At 39.8% G+C, this 20,860-nt stretch overlaps 1 protein-coding gene and 1 long non-coding RNA gene across 6 annotated transcripts in view; one reads left to right on the top strand and one right to left on the bottom strand.

Annotated features, from left to right (window-relative positions):
• Positions 1–1,574: 1,574 nt before the first annotated feature.
• LOC139796080 (uncharacterized) lies at positions 1,575–5,333 on the bottom strand. Its single transcript, XR_011725818.1, has 2 exons — positions 5,108–5,333; positions 1,575–3,169 (listed from the first exon to the last, which is right to left on the bottom strand). It is a non-coding gene; the product is annotated as an uncharacterized lncRNA (long non-coding RNA).
• Positions 3,765–20,860, top strand: part of UBE2K (ubiquitin conjugating enzyme E2 K) — a 36,805-nt gene continuing 19,709 nt past the window's right edge. Inside the window, exons 1-3 of one of the 5 annotated variants that reach the window (XM_071743709.1) lie at positions 3,890–4,304; positions 11,116–11,155; positions 18,697–18,790. Coding sequence is in view for 3 of the 5 variants with exons in the window: in XM_071743705.1 (XP_071599806.1) it covers positions 4,242–4,304; positions 18,697–18,790 (157 nt within the window). In the remaining 2 variants the exon portion in view is untranslated. Of the gene's footprint in view, positions 4,305–4,368; positions 4,914–8,199; positions 8,223–11,115; positions 11,156–18,696; positions 18,791–20,860 lie in introns of those variants that run through there. The other 4 variants (XM_071743706.1, XM_071743705.1, XM_071743710.1 and 1 more) reach the window with 4 other exon arrangements.

Here is a 20,860-nt window from a genome sequence, read left to right as displayed (position 1 = left end):
TATTAAGCTATCAAAAATTTCTGCACATACATTGTTGAATGAAAACTTTGCTAAATCTTGTTTAAACCATAGATAAAGCTATGTAAAAATCAATAACTGAATTAATTTCTGATCTAACTCCACTAAGTCAGATGAATTTCATCACATGAATTCAAACTCAATGACTTCAGATAACTCTGGTGTTTACTTAGTATGCTTACTTCCTTTTTTTAGCACATGTATCGAAGCTGCCAGTGACATCAAAAAATGCAGCTTGGGAAGTGCAGACATGATGAGTGAACAGCTCCCCTCTCTACCAGAACAGCCAGCAATTTCTGTCCTGCTGCGTTAGGCATTTCTGGCTCCAGAACTCCTACAAGTTCTTCCTCCACACCTCTAGAGGAAAGCTTGGACCAGGACCTAGCAATCCCGTGCACTCTTTGTAAGGAAGCGCTCCCCAACAAGAGGGATCCGCCTCGCAAGGGGAAGCCAATCTGCCCGGTTCCACCCAGGAGAGGGCACTCTGACACCTGTCCACGCAACCGGACGCGGACATGGATGGGGAGGAACAGGAAAGTTAGGTGACAATTAAACACTCGGTCAACTTGCACAACCAGTTACTCATTTTTATGATAGTGCTAATCTTCGGAATGAGTTGAGTCATCCAGATGCTGCCACAACAGGAATACAAAATGACAGGCAATAAAAGTGCAGGCTAAATTTATTTTGGTAGTCTCTGAAATTTGCTAAATGATATTCAGATAAAAAAGACAACTTCAGGCATGTAGGCCTCTCCATTAAAAGCTGGGATGACAGAAAGAGAGCTGTAGGTGTAAGTTTGGTGAAAAAATGAGGGTGAACGTTAAAATAACCTGGTTTTATGAATTTTGTTTCTTCCTGACTTGTTAAAAAGAAAGCATTATTATAAATGAGCATATGAAGATTCAAATGCAAAATGCATGCATACTATCTGATCCTAATACCATCTGTAAAGTCAATCCTTGTACGGATGCCTCATGAACTAAATAAAATAAGAATTAAAAATATGTTACAGGTTCAGCCCCTACTTCTAGAGTGTTTTAAATCAATATACAGATCTCGTGAGACTTCTCTCCAGTAAGAAATTCTCCAGCAATAATGGAAGAAGATCAAGCATGACATTTTTTATTTTCTCTAATTTAAGGAGGCCAAGATGAGGAGGGGGAAAGTCTTGTTACACAAGACACAAAGTAGCAAAAGAGGAACAGAATGTTGCATGCTGGAAACTTATGGTTTCAAAAATAGCATTTTCTTCTAACGCCAGGGAACAATCTCAGTAATTTCAAATTCTCTCCAGTAACTGTACCAGAAAAATTTCCTATATGAACAACATAAAATTAGGAAAATACGGAAAAGACAAAAGATCATGATGAATCTTAACTTCAGGAACAGAAATATAATCATATTTACTGCTGTTAATAAGTATCTTAGAGTCCCTCGGCAGTATTACCAGGGCAGAGGGGCATCCATATTCTAAGGCAGATGAACCATGCACACGGTGACTGTACCATAAGTAAAACGTACAATAAAATATATTATCAAATCAGACATGGGAGTTGCTGAAATCACACAGCAGATATGTTCTTTTATTTTTCTAAGCATTTTTGTATTTCACAAAAAAACAACTAAAACAAACCCTAAAGCAAACCAAAACAACCCCCCAAAATATCTATTCAAAGATTGGTCCTGTTTTCGCCTAAATCCCTGTAGAGTCTTCTGTAAAACAGGAAATTATAGTAAAGCATAAAGCAGCATATGAGGTATACATTGATAACCCCAGCACGCTGATGAGGAACTGATTTTATGTAGTATTTCAATCCTTGTAAAACTTGCGATTACTCTGTTCTACCCTCAAAAAGCCTTTCTACATGCTCTATGTTTTACCAAAGAGAAAATTAACACAGCATATGGTGAATATGGAGCAGCTGTGAGATAAGTGAAAGATGCCTATTTAAGGACAAGGGAAAAGAGTGGGGTATACTAAGGAAAACAGATACAGTAATTCATATTAATTTTATTTGCTTTTTGCAGTAACAGACTCTGACATTTGTAATCCAAATGAGCACATGAAAATTAACCTAGATAGAAACCAGGCAAAATAATTGCCCTTCACTATGGCTATTACTGAATGTGTACTACCTATAACATACAAGCACACTCACAGGAACACAAAGGACTCTGACACTTACTAAAGGTCATGCTTTCTGCTCCAGCCAGAGCAAAATCTGAGTATTATTAGTTCAGCTTCTTTCTATGAGCTGTCTGAACAGACATGAGGCATTTGGCGTGGAGATTTTATGTGCTGCCTTTATAATTTTTGTCTGCAGTACTCAATAGGAGTTCATCACACCATAAAACTAACTTCCATCTGTGAGCTCTAAAAGGGAGAGAAGAGTTATTACCCTTATTTTACAGGTGATGGCCTAAGGCACAGAGAAGCTATGGCCTACCTTCTCAAAAGGAACTTAAGACACACACATGGGACTTAGATGTCTAAGCTATTCTGAAGATTAAGGCCCAAGATGACACTATAAGGCATTAAAAGGAAATAAGGCCTAATGCAAAATGATCCTTCTCAAAAAGGTACTAAAAACCTCAGCAGAAAACCTGCACTGTGTATTGCATTTAAAAGTTTTAGACTGAAGATCTGAGTTGATGAACAGATGCACATGGTACAACATTCTTACGCAAAGATTAACGTTTTCTACTCAAACCACAGGGGGAGAGTAAACACACATTCACATCTGTATCTGGTTGCCAGATAATTTTTTAATTCAGTTGGGCCTATACTTTCTTTACTGTGTATATGACTGTCAAAATTGTGTGCATAGTAATGGACATAAATAAACAACACTTGCAGATGACAGCCACACATTTGTTGAGATAGATGTCTATGTCATACATAGTCCTGCATTGCATTATTAAGAGGAGGCACTATAAAATCTTTTCATGAATCTTAACATCTTGAAACCCTCTCTCTTCCTGAATAAACAGCAGCTGTAAATGCAATCTCAGTCCCCTGTGAAAATGCATCTAAGCTCTTCCATACCGTACTGTGTTTTGTGCACCTCAGGATAGCTGGGATGGTTACTGGTATCCTCTTTTGGTTTTCTCTCTATAAGAGAACATTTGTGGCTTGCCATGTTTGCTTCTGTAATAAAATATAACAGTCTGTAAGACAGGACTGATGTTCACCTTTTAAAATCTTGTAGCAGAATCCATGCAAAGAAACAGTTCCTTACCCTGCCCCCTCAGGGTGCTTGCTCCGTGGCCTGCCAGGCCCTGTCCTGTGTAAGGACACAGCAGCTTCTCCAGGGGAAGGACAAGGATGTGGAGAGGACAAAGAGCTGGGCCAGGACAGTAAGGAACTGTGGTTTTCACCAGTGAGCATAAAGGAGGAAAATGATAAAGGGGAACTGTTGTATGGTCGGGTTGATCAAATTCCCAAGGCATGTGAGAGGTCTCCTGGCTATTTTTGCTCAGGGGCTTCACTAGACTGCTCTTTGAGCCAGCTGTTTCCTCAGGGACACCTCAGACTTCCCCTGCTACCTCGCAGCACCCCGGCCCAACCCAGCTACTGGCTCACACCTCCTGAGGGCACTCGGTCACCCCTTCCTCAGCCGATGCCTCAGGCCTCCAAGGTGCTACGCTCTGCAAGCACAAGGCCGAGCCGGGCCGGACCGGGCGGGCCGCGTCGCCCGCCTGACAACACAACGGCCTCAACCCTGCCCCGGGGCCCGCCAGTGGCGGGGGGCAGCGGCAGGGCTCTGCCTCCGGGCGTTTCTCCTCAGGCTTTCGCCAGGCGCCGCCGGGGACCCGCCTAGATCGTGCCACGGTGAGCGGCAGCTGCAGGCGGGTGTCTCCCGGGGCGATCAGCGAGCGGGACGAACCCCCCGTGCCTCCTTAGGAGGAGGAGGCGGCGGCGACATTCTTTCCCTCGAGGGCAGGGGCGAGAAGGCCGAGAGGCGGTTGAGAGCGCGTACCGCAGCCGCCCGCGCCAGCCAGCACTCGACCCACCACCCCTCCCATCGGGAACCCCGGTGCCCGCTCCGCGCACACGGCGGCCCCTCCTGAGCAGCAGCGGCGGCGGCAGACCCGACCGCCCTAGCGCGCATGCTCGTGGCGGACGCCATTTTGGTGGGGCCGGGGTTATCAGTGCGAGCGGCGGCGGAGCTCGCTGGGCCCGGCGCGGAGGCAGCGGTGAGTGGGTGCCCGCTGCGGAGATGGCCAACATCGCGGTGCAGAGGATCAAGCGGGAGTTCAAGGAGGTGCTGAAGAGCGAGGAGGTCAGAGCCTCTCCCCTCACCCCCTGCGTGCCGCGCTACCCTCCCCCGTGTGTATGTGTCTGAGTGTGGGCGGCGGGGGAAGGTGCGGGCGCCCCGCCGGCCTGCGCGGGGACCCCGCTTCCCCCTCGGCCCCACCTCCCCGCGCTGGGGGTGGGCCCGTCCGACGGCCTCGGGGAGGGGAATGGCGATTCCCGGGGAGACGGGACCCGCCAGCCGCCGGGAGGGGGGAGGAGGGGGCCGCGGAGCCCCTCCCCCAGCGGGCAGCGGGAGCCTCCGGTGGCCTACGGGGAGCGGGGCCGGCGGCCTGGGCCCAAGAAGTGTGGCGGTGGTGGGGGGCGCGGGCCGAGAAGGCCGGGCAGGCAGGCAGGCCGGACCCCGACGAGGGTCGCCGCGTCGGGCGTCCGATGCCCGAAGGGTGCGAGGCGGGGTGGGGCCTGCCCGTTGCGGGGCGCCCGCCGCTCCCGGCCTGCGTCCCCCCCCCCCCCCTTCTCCGCACCCGCCTGCTGCTCCGCGCCCCTCCGGTGGTGGGGGTGGGGGTGGGGGTACTGGGGGAGGCCGCTCTGTGCGGGCCGGGAGGTGATGGAGCGGATCGGTGAGGCCGAGAAGGGGGTATGTGGTCTCACACATCCCCTGTAGCTCACCGCTCTGGGCAGCCAGTGCCTGAGGCTGCGGAGTGTGGTTTTGATTACTGCTTTTTTTTTTTTTTTTTTTTTTTTTTTCCTTTTTAAAGGATGCAAGTAAACCCCTGTTTATTTAGGTTACTTTATACAGAACTTCGTTTATCCCACTGCATGCTTACTCACCTTCAGGTGGATGCTTTTAAAGCCTCACTAATTTCGTTCATGTTTCCTGAACAGTATGTTCTGAGGGATGTGGTGGTCAGTAAGAGAGGCTGACTGCTTTCAGGAGGACATGAAAGAAGTTCTGATCAGTGTGGGGGAGCACACAGCAGCATTTGCAGGGTTGCATCAGTACAGCTTTTGCTGTGTCTGTGTCTGAGTTGGTGGACGTCAGCCAGAGAGATTTTAATGGCTGTGTCGTCACTGTCGTTCTACTTGGGATGATGTTGCAGGTTAGATGCTTGTGAAATATGTGAGTATGTAACTCTTGCAGCTGGTGTTCTAGTAATCTGAACGTATTCACAGAGGAAAAATGGGGAGGATAAATTTCGAAAGATACTAGTGGTTTAAGGAAAGCATGTTTAGGGTAGCAGTATTTGATGTGCTTTTAAATTTAAGTGTGTGCTAACACCATTGTTGCTATGCAGCTTGAACTAGCCCCTAGAAAATATAAGGGCCTTGTTTTACAGATGCCTTCAAAGCCCAGGATGATTTTGCCAAGCTGTTACACAGCAAATACAGAATTGCATGTAAACTAAGAGAAATTTCTAGGTGGATACCTTTATATCAGAGTTAGAAAATCTACACCTTGCGCCACATATAAGCAGGTGATATTGTGGGAACAAAGAAGTCTTTATTTCAAAGTGTTTTTAAATGCTTCAAGCCCCTTTTGCTTTGCTTTGTGTAGAAAAAAAGAAACATTAACTTATATAAGCATTTGGGGAAGATCCATGCTAAATTTTCTTACTCTAATGATTGGATCTACTGAGCACATTTTTCAGTATTCTTGTTTGTTTAGGCTGTGCATTGGAGGGCTCAGTACAAAATGTTGGAGGTAAATAATATTTCAAAAGAGCTTTAAGCTGCCTGAAGCTTCACAGAAATAATTATTGTGAAACTAAAATTATGGAATTTAAAAATTATAATACAGAAAAGCTTGGTAAGTCTTATTTCTGTCCCTACCAAGCTATGTGTGAGTATTATACTGGTACAGCAGTATGTATAGAATTGCTGTTTACAGAATATACTAACTCCCCCCATCTTGAATGCAAAATTTCAGCATTACTCTGGTTGTCAAAGTTGAAAGCAAATCCTTTTGTGAATGTTTGTACATTCAAGGGCAGTCAAACTATAGTGTCAGTACAACTGAGAATGAAAACATGGAGTGAGATGGTGAATGGAGGTATACAATTACATACTGCAAATCACAGGGGAAAAATGTGTTTTTCTGTGTGATTTGTGCTCTAAAATAATTGTTTAACCTGGTTTCTTTTTTTTAAAAAAAAGGAAAACTTTAATAAATGGAATTGCTAAATTTATCTTTTAAAAGGTTTAAGTCCCTTTCTGAAGGCAATGGCTCACACTATCTGCACAATTCTTTTTTTTTCCGATGTTTTGACTTTCACTTAAATGTGAAGAGCAGCCCCCTTGTTTCCTTGAAGATGCAGTATGAGCACAGGTGCTTGGAGGAGGGGGCAGGCACACTTGGAAAAGATAAATAGGAAGTTTGGTCTCTTGTCTTCTAGTCCTTGCCTTTGGGCTGAAATGGAGTGGTAGAACCAGAAATGTTTTTAAAAGGGAGCAGCTGGATAGCAATTAATTCCTTCTGCATTTGAAGTGTGTGTTGGAAGCACCAAATTTCATTTCTAAATACCAGTGAAGAAAGAGTTCTGAAAAATGGTTTTGTCCTTGCTATGGATAAGAATCTATGGATCCTTGGGTAAGGATGCTATGGATCTTTGCTATTCATAGCAAATACACCTTTAACATTACTTAGTGCTGTTTCCTTGACTTAAATGGCATTTCTGGGAAATCACTAAAATGTGAATTTTAGACTGTCTTGCTTCCTGGTTTACAGATAAGAGATGAAAAATTTTTAAGTTTTTAGTATTGGGTTTTGGATTCTGCATATTTTGGAAAAGTATTTAAAGTCTTTTCTCACTTGAGCAACAAAAGCTTTTTTTCTGCGCTTGCTTTACCCTTTTCTAAGTTTTTTATGACCCCTACACATTACCTTTATAAGTGGTATATTGTATATTTAAGAGAGATCCTTGCAAATTCAGTGTTAACTTCATCTATTTAATTCTAACAGAAATTTGTCAGAAGTGTTCTCCAGAGTATGATTTAAATAAAAATTAGCTTTGTGAGTGGAAAAAAGCTTTGGGTTTTCAAAGGTAGATGAGGTACTGCATCTTTAACAAAGTTGAAGCTGTTAAGTTAGTCTAGTTAATAACTTTACTGTTTAAATATGTGTTAAGGGTACTGCACTATGCTTGTATTAAAATTCCAAAATGAGTAAACAGTACATTAAGTCATCATATTCCATATCCTAGTCTAGGCAAGTCATAGGTAGCTCAACTTTATCTCCTTTCTTGTTCTGTCATTTAATTATTCTGTTGTCTGGTTGGTTTTATGGTCTGAAATTCTAAAGCTGCAGAGTGGCTTTTTTGAACTAAAGTAGGAGATTGCAGCATGATAATGAAACCAATAAATAGGTGGTGAGAATGGTATCCCACTTTTGGTAGGTGGGAGAAGGCTTTGGTTAAGGTTAGCTGATATTATTTCAGAATAAGAGTTACTGGAATGCTGCAGTGGGTAGCCATATACTTAGCTACTCTGTTTATAAGCATCTGTCTTCTGAGAGGGAGAATCTGTCATTTAACAATGAAGAGAAATGTTTAAAATCTTGTCATTTGAAGACTGATGCTGAGCAGTGCTTCTAGTTCATCAGATATCTTAAAAATGTGTGACTTGTTTTCATATTTTAATACAGCCTTAAATATATTATGCTATCGCTGAAGGATTCAATGTTTAATTTGCCCTCTAGTTTCTTTTATAATGTAGAAATGTAAGGTGTTTCCTGGCCATCTTTAAAAGTCAGAGGAAAATATGTACCTTACAGCTTTGGTACAAAAGGTAACCTACTGAGAAACAGAGCTTCATCCTAGCAAGAAGGGAGTTGCTGGTATCTCAAACACAATATGCTCTTCTCTTACAGATATCAAGAGGCAGGGGTTTATCTGCATGAGTAGTAAACCCAGATAGAGCCGAGAATAAATTAAACTCGGTTGATGTTATGGTATGTGAATGTCTGTATGAGCAGGTATCTGAAGTAACAGTTAAAATTTGTAACTTGCTCAGATCCAAAATAGCCTTCAAGTGAAGGCAGTAGGTTAATGGCAAAATTTGAAGTACTTGATTTTCAAGAAGAAAGTGGTTACTTGTTTTGGAGCAGGAGTTTTTGTTATTTACAGGAGAAAGGGAGAAGGCAATGGTAATGGTAGTCTGCCATACCATTTTTCTTAGGCTTCTTAAAATTCTAGTGAGTAGCTGTGGTGTTTGCTTCTGTCATTGCCAGTAGTGGTTTTGTGATTTATGTCAGTTCATAGTAAGATGCTAAGTGACATCTCTGAATTTTTTTTTTGCTATTTGGAAAAGCCATAAGTATTTGATCTTCAGGCTCAGAAAAACTTCATTACTTTGTTTATATTCATGTGGAAGGTGAATTCACTGATATTGAAACTTCTAGTAGCTATTGTGCTTTAGTGTTACTGGAAAAGCCTATTAGGAAGAAAAGCAATCATCTATTCTTTCCATTTATCATGTAGAAACAATGCAGATATATAAGAATGAGATGTCTTCTATTATGGCCTCTGAATTGGCAGCATGTTTTTTTTTTAATCAGTGTCCATTTTCTGCTAATAAATATGCTTAACTTTTGATGAATAAGAATAGTCCCATTGAAGTCAGTAGAGATTGAGTGAGTGCAGTGGGACTGTTTGTGGGAATAAAGCTGGAGTGTGCCTAGTTAATTAAAAGGCTTAAAGAAAGATAAAAACCAGATAAAGATGCAGACTTTTAAACTGACATTATGATATTGGTACCACCTCTCGGAAGGCTTGCATAGGCTAAAAAACTGGTGATGGTGGGGTTTTTAGTGCATTGGAATGCAGGGCTGCTATGCAGAGGGATCTTAAGCTGGAGAAATGCCTGACAGAAACCTTTTGAACAGAGGTGGGTATGAAGTCCTGCATCTGTGAGGAAGTACCACCACTAGTACATACAGACTGGAGACTGGAAACAAAGCAGGCTGGCAGAAAAGCATCTGCATGACCTAGTAAAGAGCAAGTTGAACATTATTCAGCAGTGCTCTTGTGGCAAAGAAGCCCAACCACATGTAGGGTTGCATTAGCAAAAATGTGGTCAGTGAGTTGCAGGGAAATGATTCTTTGCCTCTGTTCCATGCTTGTGAGACTGTATCTGGTGTACTGTGTCCAGTTTTGGGATTTCCAGTGTAGGACATTGGTAGTACTGTGATAGGCTTACTCCAGTATACCAAAGTGGTTAAAAGGTTGGAGCAAGTGATAAGTGAGGAAAGAACTGGTGGTGTTATGGAACTGTTCAAAGGGACATATTCCTGTCATCCACAATACCTAATGAGAAGTTCTGGAGAAAAGCCAGAGTTCTTGCAGAAGTGCATGGGGATGAGAGTCAACAGACACAAGCTGAATTATAGGAAATTCAGACTAGACACTGGGGAAAAATTACCACGATAGTAGTCAAACATTTAAACAGATGGACCAGTAAGCTTGTGGAATCTCCATCCTTGGAGGTGTTCAAATCTCAACAAGTTGTTGAGCAGCCTGCTGTCCTTGTACCCACTTTGAGTAGGACACAGGACTAGAGGCCGTCCAAGTGTCTCTTCCTACATTCTTTGTTTCTAGGATAAGATTTATTTTAATGACTGTGTTGTTTTTTTTTTCCTGATTGTGAGAGAAAACTTGGAGACGAGTCTCCAACTCTGTTGCCACACCTAATAAAACTTACCCCTGTAAACAAGCTGAAGAATTTTGAAGTAGACTGTTTAGTTCTGAAGTTTCTGCTATTGAAAGACAGTAATCAGTTCTCTTTAAATAAGAGGCTGGGTTTTTCTTGTGGATGCAAAGCTGTCAGGGTTTTTAGGTGGAACAAGTTTTGTGCTGGAACCCTGAAGGTAGAATAGATGCGAGATCTAGAATGCCTATTTAAGCTGCATTTCTCTGAAATGTGAAGATAATCTTAACTTTAAAGTAGTTGTTTGTGAGATCCTTTGTAGATTGCCCAAAAGAATTTTGTCTACTGCATATTTCAAGCCATGACTATTTTAGGCAAGGCAAGGTTTATAGCTGTTTCCTATAATTATGTAAAAAGGATACTGAAATGCCATGACTGGGCATCTTTGGTTTTCTTAATTTTATCTATGGTGTGTTTGGTCATATCTTACAGTTCTGGAAAATAATTCAGGATGGATCTGTAGATCTTTGCATTGAAATGAGTTTGTCTCTTAAGTCACTTTTTTGGTAACTAAGCAATAATTGACTCAAACCCAAATGCATTTACTAGGATGCTTTAAGAAAACATCTTACTATTCTCACTTTTGAGGTCTTTTTCTGAATTGTTATTTTACTTGTAGTTTTACACCTGTTAATCTGAACTATGTAGTTTTTCAAGTTCTATGAAATCTCAATAGTGCAGCTGTTTTGTAGTATTACATGGGTACTAATAAGCACTAGTAGTATGAATTACTTAAGTCTGCGATTCAATGTTAGTGATTGTTCGACCAGACCTATGAGTTAGCCAAGTACACATAGTCAGAATTATTTGTGCAGGAAAGGCAAGATCTGTTGCACATTCCTGTGTTCAGTTAGGGGCATTTTTTCATGTTAACATGTATCCTGTTGAGTCCAGATTTCTCATGAAAGTTCTACACTTACCAGTTGCCTCATTTAGTTGTCTTTGGTAATCTCTTATAAAACAGAGGAAAGAGAGAAATCACTGGATACAGGACTGGGTTGGTCAATTTAGGATTAGGGTTTAGGCTGCCACTACCAGACCCTCTGACCACAACTCTTCATGGAGCTAAGGGGTAGTGGGAATTAGCAAATCTTTTAACTTTCTCAGTCTCCCATTCATTTTTCTGTGCTTGTTTCCAGGAGTTTGGCTTTAATAGGAAAGAAGTGTACGAGTCCTAAGGTTAGTTCACTTTACTCAGTATGAAATTAAAATAAAGTTAACATTTTGTTGTAGCAAATCTGTGTAACTATAAACTCCAAGAAAGTCCTGGTTAACTGTCCAGTCCCAAGTTTTTTCTTTCTGCATTGAACTTGTTAAACTAGTGCAAGTACTTAAAGTAGTTCTTAAATTATTCTCCTTTTATAAATTGTATCTAACTGGTATCATAATCTTAGTCAGGATTGTTGTCATTACTACATCACTTTTACACTAATAACTGCTGCTGCTATTAAATTGAGAAAATATGTTTGTTTAAACTTTGTCATTAATGTGTAGACTATCTTTTTGTCTCTGACTAGGTAAAACTTTAATGCTATTAAGATAGAAAAATAAGTGATCTAGTTTTCTTGTGGCAAGGAGAGTATATTTTGAGAAACAGTATTCTGTAAGGCGCTCTAGGCTTATAGTCCACTTTTGCACTCCTGATGTAGCATTTTCCCTTCAGATTATGTCAGTGTTAATACTTGTAATATTTGAATTGGGAGCACTTAAATACTCACCAGGAGTATTTTGATAAGATACTATCTACATTCTAAATAAAGTACCTCTGTGAGCAGCAAAAAATAAGCTTGTTTTAGGACCAGACATGTATGTGTTAATCTGCTATGTTGTAGCCAAACTGTACTAAGGCTGTGGATTCCTTCTCTGTCTTCTAAGTGTCTGCATGGGAGAGCAATGTGAGGAACACTGGCAACAGAAGAAACTTCGTTCAGCCCTTAAACTGTATTGAACACTCAAGCATACATCAGTATAATTCCAGTTTGGCTATGTCTAAGAGAGCTGAGCTCATACTGTGTGTCATTCTTCTGTTGGAATGCTAATTGGGATTATCCTGTCTACCTTTGTCTGTTGTCACAAGACACATAGGAAACTAATTCGTGTTTATTATTTCATCCTTCCTATTCATTATTAGCCAGCAAGATCTACAGTTCATTGGGAAAGGAAGACTAGTGATTGTATAAGTCTAGTTACTTAAGAAAATCAAAGTTTAAGGTGACATGCCTTTGGATTCTAAAACATATTTTACAGTGTTTTATAAAGGGGAAAAAATCCCCACCAAACCCACAAATGCGTTAGTCTGTGTTTACTTAGTTTAATTCAAACCTAGTTTATATTGCATTATAATTTTTGCAGAAAGTGAACTCTGAGAAAGCCGTCTAAAGTTTTTGCTGTATTAGGATGTGTTTAACTACACATCCTAAGTAAATAAAGTAATAAAGTAGCCTTTACAAAAGGGAAATCAGGCAGCTGTCTTGTATTTGCCCCCTACCTCTTAGAGCCTTCATGGTGTTTAGGTACGCTCTTCCACTTTGGAATAAGAGGAAGGTAGCACAGAAAAACTGTTCTGAGCTACATCAGCAAGTCTTCAAGCTTTTGGACTGTGAGTCAGCATAATCAATTTAACATTAGCTGAATACTGTGATTCCTTTATATGTGGATTTACTAGCAACCTAAGTAGGGTAGACTTAGAGAATTAACTGCAGAATCTGCATCAAATGGTTTTGTGTGTCTCTAGAATGCCCTACTCCAAGTATGGCTCAAACTGATTATTAGAGTATACTTTATCTGCAGGGTTTTTCAGTTGTTTTGCATCAAAGGCAGAACTGTGCAGGAAAAGATAAGGAAAATGTATCTTGCATCCCTGAAAAATTGGTTGTTCACTTAGGCTTTCCTTAACAGGTCCCCGGAACAGGGATCCCTTGCATTGTGCCCATTATGATGTTGAGTATCTCTGTGGCACTCAGGTTTGGGCAATTTTTGCCCATGATTAATGCACCTAGGTTCTCTAAATAGCTTTTGTAGTTAGTCATAGCCTATGACTGTGTAGGAGCTTGTACACCAGTATGAGACTAAGTATGCTGCTTTGTGCACAGCTTTCAGAGTTGTAGCATCACCAGTTTAATCACACTGTCCCTTAGTGAGACAAGCAATGATTGTATAACCACCTAGGGCTTATGCCAGCATAGCTGTGTCAGTTACACCTCTGCGTGTGCGTGACTGTTGCAATGATTTTGTCAGAAACAGTTTAGACTCAAGAGCTGAAGTTTCATAATTCTTTGAAGTTGTCCTAAGCAGCAGTGTCACATTCCTCCTGTAGCCTGGTCTTCTCTTCCCACTTCTCTGCTCCTTCTCTTGGTTGCAATGTTTGTGGTGCATCAAATCAGGGAGTTAGGTTAAAATGGGAGAACTTTGCTACTAAGGCAGTTTTAATTCAGATGTTTGCTGTGCAAAATTAGGACATTTTAAAAATTTGAGATGTTTTGTGTTCTGACAGGAATAAAAAAAAGGAAATCTCAGTATTGTTCTTGTATATAAGCACAGGTAATAATACAGAATTTTAAGCATGGCACAGGTTTATTATCTTAGGACATTTTATTAAAGAATCTTATAAGCATGCATTTAATAAGTAAAACTGAGAAATCAAAAAATCTTGTTTGAGTCTATTGCCAGTACTGTGGAATTCACAGTGTTAAAATTTGTAACTCCTTAGATATATTAAAGTACAAGGTCCCTATTAGTAACACCATAAATTAATTGGTAAATAAAAAAAAAATAATAGTATCGAATGCAAAAATGAGTCATGGATTTACTGAAAAAATCGTAACTCTATAAAATATATCTTACTATATTGAGATGAAATAGGATGTGAAATATGGAAGATCTTTAAGACCAAAATTGATAGTAGGGTCAAAGAGTGTGGTGTTTGAGAAAATGCTTTACTTTATATAGACTGTATCTTCTCTTGTACAATGTTACTTAAGTGTGCTTTAGGCAGACTTCTTTCCTCTCTTAGCCCTGCCCCAAATATTTGATTGTTTCACCAATGAGTGTTGCTCTGTGCTTTGAAGGTCAGCAAGAGCTCTCTCTGGGAATTCAAATATGATCCCTGTATTTGAACTGATTGAACTGATAGTGCAGTGCCTGAGTGTGTGTACTTCATAGCCCTGACTGTGCTAATTATGTTATGTCTCTGCTTTTCTTTTTAATAATAATAAGCTCAAGCTCTGGAGATACGATTAAGCTGGTGTGAGTCTGAAGTAATACTTCCAGAGTATTGCACAACTCCCTTAACCCAACAACCCCAAAAACCCAGAACAGTATTATTGTAACAACATTTTTGATGTTGAATTTGGCATTTTGCTGCAGAAGTGTCCCTGCCCTTCACTTCCTAGTACAGTGAAGTATCCTGCCTTTTTGCTGTTTTCCCATTTCTTGCAAAGAGTGAACTAAGCGGATACAAGGTGCTAATCCTGAGCTATGCTGGAGCAGCAAAGGGTTAAGAAGGAAGAGTCTTTGGTTTGAAAAGAAGTAAGCCCATGGAGGTGAGGAGAGGGTGGTAGGTGACTTCTTAGACAGCAGCATAAGAGATGAGCTTTTGGTAGGGTCCTCCCTTTCTGGCATAGTAGTAGAATGGAGAGAGCTGAATGATTTGGACTAAATTGAGAAAGTTAAAGTTTTTGTAACAAGAGTATAAGGAAATAATGTGGGAAATATAGACAAAACAAAGTTACTTTGAATGTTTATCACAGATTTGCAAGAGGTTGGTAAATAGGGTAAGAATGAAATTGCTTCTGTTTTTTAGATTATTCATTTAGATAATTGTTTAATGGGGTAAACTGCATTTGAGAGGTTGGAGTTTTCTGCTCAGTGCTGATGTTGACCTGGAGTGCTCATGGAGTTTTGCAAAAATAGTGGTTTATGGTAGTCAATCACATGATCTTTTTCTGTAACTCTGAGATAATCCTTTTTTCCTTAATCTTTTTGGAAATCTTGGCACGTACATTCTTTAATATTTCTGTTCCTTCTTAAAACTTTTTCCTTAATGTGTAAGTTGCTAGTCTTAAAGCACTAAATGGCTGCAGAGTTTTAATACTTAGCTGCTTTTATTGCAGTCCTTCAGGTTTCTTTTTAGAGAAAAGGCTTTCTCCTTGAAAGTGCCTTGAAAGAATCCTGCCCAACTTTTCTGCCTCTGCAGTATCCACGCTTGGGTTTAACACAGCAGAATAAAATTGGGTAAGCATAGCTATAACAGTGCATAAAGAGTCTCAGCATTTGGGATGGTCTAAAAGGTGAAAAAATTTTGACTAGAGGCCTAGTGTGAAGCAGGGGATGCATTTGAAAAGAAAAAAAAGTCTATGCATGATCCAACTAGAATATGGAGAAAAACAAGATGAAGGAATGGCATCATGCATTGTGTAATACATTGCGTTAACACTTTTTTTTTTTTGTGTGTCAGTCTTGATCAAAATAATTTTCAGGTGTGATGATGGGAAGTTCTGCTGTTGTAGTGTTGGATTTATAGATTCCTGTAAAAGGATTTTGCTGTCAGCAGAGTGTTTTTATGTTGGCAAGAAATGCTAGTGGGAATTGTGTTGTTACAGAATTTAACTTTGAGATTGTGGAAATAAATGCTGCTAGTGATGGCGTGGCTCATATTTCGGGAATTGCTAACCCAGTGATTTAGTCACCAAATTGTCACTGAATCAACAGGAGGTGATGCTATTTTAGACTTGGTATGGAAATGTAATGAGATCTTTGTGGAAGAACCGCTTCTGGAAAATCAACTTGTGTTGTGAGATCACAAGTTGATTCACAAGTTCTGTGCTAAGATGGTTGATGTCAGAGGCATGCTTTTGAAGAGCTGTGCTGTTGGTAACATTTTAGAGGCAGTCAAGATGGTTACTGTGGAAGCCAGAGTTTTATTCTGTTAGAGCTGCTAAAATGAAGTGATTTTATCCTATATGATCCTTGTTAAAGGGAATATACTCCAGATTTAATTGGATGAATAATCACTTAAGTACTGTTAAATATTTGTTATTGCTCTGGGGATGAAGAAAAAAGTAAGAATTGGCATGGTCAAGCTTAATTCCACCTTAAAAAGCACTGAAAAGGTTCCTCAGCTATGTAAATAAAAAAATGTGTTTGTAGGAAGGCCATGATAGAATTTAAGCATGAAGATGAAATTAAATTAATCTTTACAGTGAAACAGGATAATTCTGCCTGCCATTTTTCCTCAAGGTGCTGTACAAAGGAAATAAAGCTCTGGAGAGAGCTTCGGCTGTAGTAATAAAAGCAGTCATCTCAATTGGGGGAACCAGGATCATTGACTCTTGAAAGAAACAGAGCTTAGCAGCAGGGTTTCTGTTTGATTTGTTGTGTTTTTACCAAATGTATCCAGTCAGGAAGGATTTGTTGTGAAAATAACTAATGTGTGGAGCTACTTGAAATTGATTGTGAAGGCGAATGTTCACACCGCTATGATACTGTACAGCGCACTGAGGAAAAGTAAAATGCATTGCAGAAAGTTAAGCTACAGCATGGGTCAATCAGTGAATTTCATCCTTTTTGTCATTGTTCAAGTCCTTAAGATGGAAAGTTGCAGGTTTGTTTGCAAAGAGCAAGAACTGCCATCAACGTGGAGCTTACCAGGTGGAGTTGGCAACTTAATAGTTGACAGAAGGAGAGCAGAAGAACCTGAATAGATCTTAGAATGACTGTGTTACCCAAGCAGTAGTTTTGATCACTCATGAGCTGTATTGGTTATTTAAGCTGATGTGTTGCATTGTGAACTAAGAGGTGATGCACATGTGCAGTACTTTTGAGGAAGCACAGTGCTGTCGCTGAAGTGGACATAAACTTCCACAGGAGACCTTCCTGGGGCTCTGTCACTTGAACTGAGCCATGTGTCATGCTGCCATGGAAGGGGACAAATTTGATCTCAGGTTATGCTGGTGGTTATGTATTTTCAGTGAGTGGAACAGCAGGTCTGTGATACTTTTTGAGCTTTCATCTAGATTCGTTTATGTAGGGCTAGTTAGGTCATCGTGGGATAGATATAGAGTGGAGAGATTCAGAAAAAATCAGTATGGTGGGTTTAAAATTTCAGCTTCTTTAGAGCAAAATTGAAGCTGCAAAGTGGAATTTGTACAGATACCACCTATATGCAAAGGGAATAAATAGTAGGGATGCAAAGAAACTTGTTGAAGCTCAAAAAAGATGCTGCCATAAGTGGGCAACAATGCTATCACAGGTGGGTGTAAATAGATTATAACTTGACCTAAATTGTAGCTTGGAAAGCTTTTAACAATTATGAGTTTGTGGAACGAGCTGCCACTTGCAAGAGGAATGTGTTGTCTATGATAGAGTTTGGTTACAGAGAGAGAGTTTATTACCAGCCTGGCTGTCAGGAGGGCTGTCTCATTGGGACTGTCTGTCCTTCTCTGTCTCAGTATTATGGTAACAAAACTGTGAAAGATAATTGTCTTGGTTGCTCTCTGGTCAGGCAAGAAAGAAAATAAATCTGAAATATGTTCAAACCCATAATTTCATAACCTCTATTAGTAACTTCCTTGCCCTGATATCTTACCTGAGGTCTTGGAAGACAACACAAGATCTGATGCTGAACTGAAAACAAAAAGGTAGTTTATAGATATAACTGAGTAAGCAGAACCATAACATTTAGTTTTTAACTGGCATTTGATTTTGGAGGTTCATGGTGTATTCTTAACACCATGAAGTAAGAATGGTGGTAATAGTTGGATCTGGCAAGATGATGTGAGTTCTTGAAAATAATAACATAGGAAATCTGCATTGCAGCCAGTGAGCACATGGTGTACAGAAGTGGCAGAATGGACAAACCTGTAATTACTTACCTCTAAAAACCTCATGGTATATTTTTTCAAAAGGAGATTCCGTTTTGCGATACCCCCAGAAAAAAAGCTACAAGCTGGAGTATTTGTATGAATTTTACAAATGTTGCTCTCAGGACTTGGGAAACAAATTAAATGGAATGAGTAGCTCTGGCGAACACTTCAGAGAATCAGTTTCTGGAAAACATATGGGCTTTTTTGTTATCAAAATACAGTGGTTTTATTTTATAGGCAAGTTGCTGTGGGGTGTGAAAATGTTGAGGAGGTGACAATGAAATGCCAGTGTAAAAATAAATGGCACCTTATGCCTAAATATTAAAGATAAACATGATTTTAAGGCTACTGAATTCTATTCAGATCATGCTTCAGATATGGCTTGAAAACAGTGAACACTCCATTTGGGGAGGTCTTTCTGTATTCCAATAAAAGTGACAAGCATGTCTAATTAAATTGCTCTAAAAGGAAAAAACCCACAATGTGTAACTTGGTCAATTTAATTTTATAGTTAGATGCATAGAATCAATAACTGATTTGTAGGATCACAATCTTTTTAAATGTGATCAACTCAAAAACAGAACTTTTGCTGTTACATTGCTGGGTTGCTTGGCTTATTTTGGTGACGATATAAATAATACTGAAATTTCTAATGCTTCACAAGTATATTTTTAATGAAGTAGAATTCCAACTGGAAGATTGCTGTTCACTTTTGGTTACTGTATTTTTAAAATTTTTGTTTCTGATTTTTTTTTTTTAAAGAACAACTCTTCCAAAAATATAGAATACTGTATTTTGGGGGAAATCAGTATGTCAAATGCTTATTTATGACTCTTTGTTTCTCTCTTTATTTTTAAGACGAGCAAAAATCAAATTAAAGTAGATCTTGTAGATGAGAATTTTACAGAATTAAGAGGAGAAATAGCAGGACCTCCGGACACACCATATGAAGGCAAGTAATATTTTTGTGTATGCAATCATTGTACACTTCAGATCATGTGTCTTGAGATAATTTGTAAGTTAATGTATAGAATAAAAATGTAGAACTATGTATTTTGAAGTAGCACGATTTATTTATTTATTTATTTATTAGGAAAAAAAAAAAAGAATGAACAGTTCAACTTCTGTTGCTGGAAGACAAATCTTTTCTGAGTATAGCAGGCTATCCCAAACCAAAGGTTAATTTACACACACAAGCTCTGCAGTATAATTGATATAATGCTGACTTTTAGTTCTTTGGAGTCTTGACAGTTTAAGCTCCTTAGCCATTAAGCATCAAGAAACTGAGTTTCAGAATCTAATGTAACTGTACATGCATTTTTATGATCTAATGTAGTGGTTGGTAAAAAAAAACATTTTTCTTTTGTTAAAGAGAAGTGTAATTGCAAGTTAAATTTGGGATTAATCTTGGGCATTAATCCATAGGTCCCAGTACTTAATTTATACTTGAATGGGGGACTGTGTAGTAGAACTTTGTCTCTAGCCCTGCTTAGAAGTTACACCTTACTGGCTTTCTTGTTTATTAAAGCTGAGCAGGTAATTGTGCATCTCTCCAGACTGGAAAAGATATCTTATTAAATATAGAAGCTTTAACAGAAGCTTATACAGCATACTTCATCAGAGATACCAAATTGCTCAACAGTGCCCATAGTTGTAAGCTTTGTTTGTGTGTAGTATACATGGAGTTATTAGATGCACCTTCTATTAAAGTTCCTTAATGATGAGGACTATTTTTATTTTTAAATTGTTTTTTTAAAAATGGTTACTTTAAGATGGTCTTTTATTCCAAGTTTCCGTGCCAGATATTTCGTTTGAATTTGAAGTTCCAGTAAGCAAAAAAATATCTTGGGGAAAATAAATTGTTTTGTTGGAAATTCTTCCAAGCTTTCAGTTGCTCTAGTTGCTCCATGCCTCGGAGCTATCAGTGTGACTTGAGTATTGTCCAGAGACGAGACACATGCTGTTTGTCACTATTTTGAAAAATAAATTGTCAGCAGATTAGGAAAAATACCTGAATATTTTTTTGCAGGTATGGGTGTACAAGCATTTGAAAGTGTCAGTGGCTGGTGCTGAAAATGTGGTTGTTGCATCCTATGCTAAGGAGGACATCCCTTGTGATTGCTTCTCCAGGGTAGAAGCTGCTTGCTGGTGCAGCAGCATTGGAGTTGAGAGCATGGGAAGTCTTCTCAATGACCCCCTACCCCCCAGCCTTCCCATGCTGGGTCCCAGGGCAGATAAAGGATGAGGGAAATAAGATTAACAGAAGTTGACACCAGAGAATATCAGGCTGGGGTAGGTAGGTGGTTTCAGAAGCTGAGCAGGAAGTAAATGAGCCTGGAAAGAAGAGACTAGAATAGAGGCATCTGTAATGGTAGGGGTGCTCCCCTCTAGAACTTGGGTCCTGGAGTTCCTCCCTCTCTTCCCCCTTGTGTCTCTATCATCTCATCAGCCACTAGTGTTTAATTGACAGAAGACATTGTCTGCAAAGAAGGTAATTTCTTATCTTCATAATGTGTGTCTTCACTTTAAAAAGGTAACTGTGCTGTGGACCTAAAATACACAGTTGTGCTGGTGACCTCTTTGGAAGGGCATCATTCTGTTTTGTGTAATAGTTCTTTTGCAAATATAGTTGGTCTGAATGATGTGGGGAGGGTGTTGTTTTGAAAGATTTTGGAGTATTGTTTTTTTTTTTTTTTTTCCCATTCAAACTATTAATCCTGCTCGGGTGAGTTGGTTTGTCATGACTTGCAATTTTTTTTTCCCTCCAGGCCAGCATGGCCTCAGTTACAAACCTCAGTTTTATAAACCTTAGTTTATAAAATGGACCTTTTTTTAAGAATGTATTGAGTGTTATTTGAAATGAAAGATGTATTCTGTGTCACAGAAGTCAAAAACTTTATAGCAGTTCATGGAGAGGGTAAAAGAAGAATTGAAAGCCTGTCTACAGAACTGGGTTCTGTGTGGCACTGGATAATCCAGCTAGACAAGATTTCAAAAGCTAAGCACTGTGTATTCACATATT

The sequence above is a fragment of the Heliangelus exortis genome, chromosome 4 (assembly GCF_036169615.1).
Source record: "Heliangelus exortis chromosome 4, bHelExo1.hap1, whole genome shotgun sequence".
Lineage (NCBI taxonomy): Eukaryota > Metazoa > Chordata > Aves > Apodiformes > Trochilidae > Heliangelus > Heliangelus exortis.
This window is presented reverse-complemented; position numbering and strand designations above follow the sequence as displayed.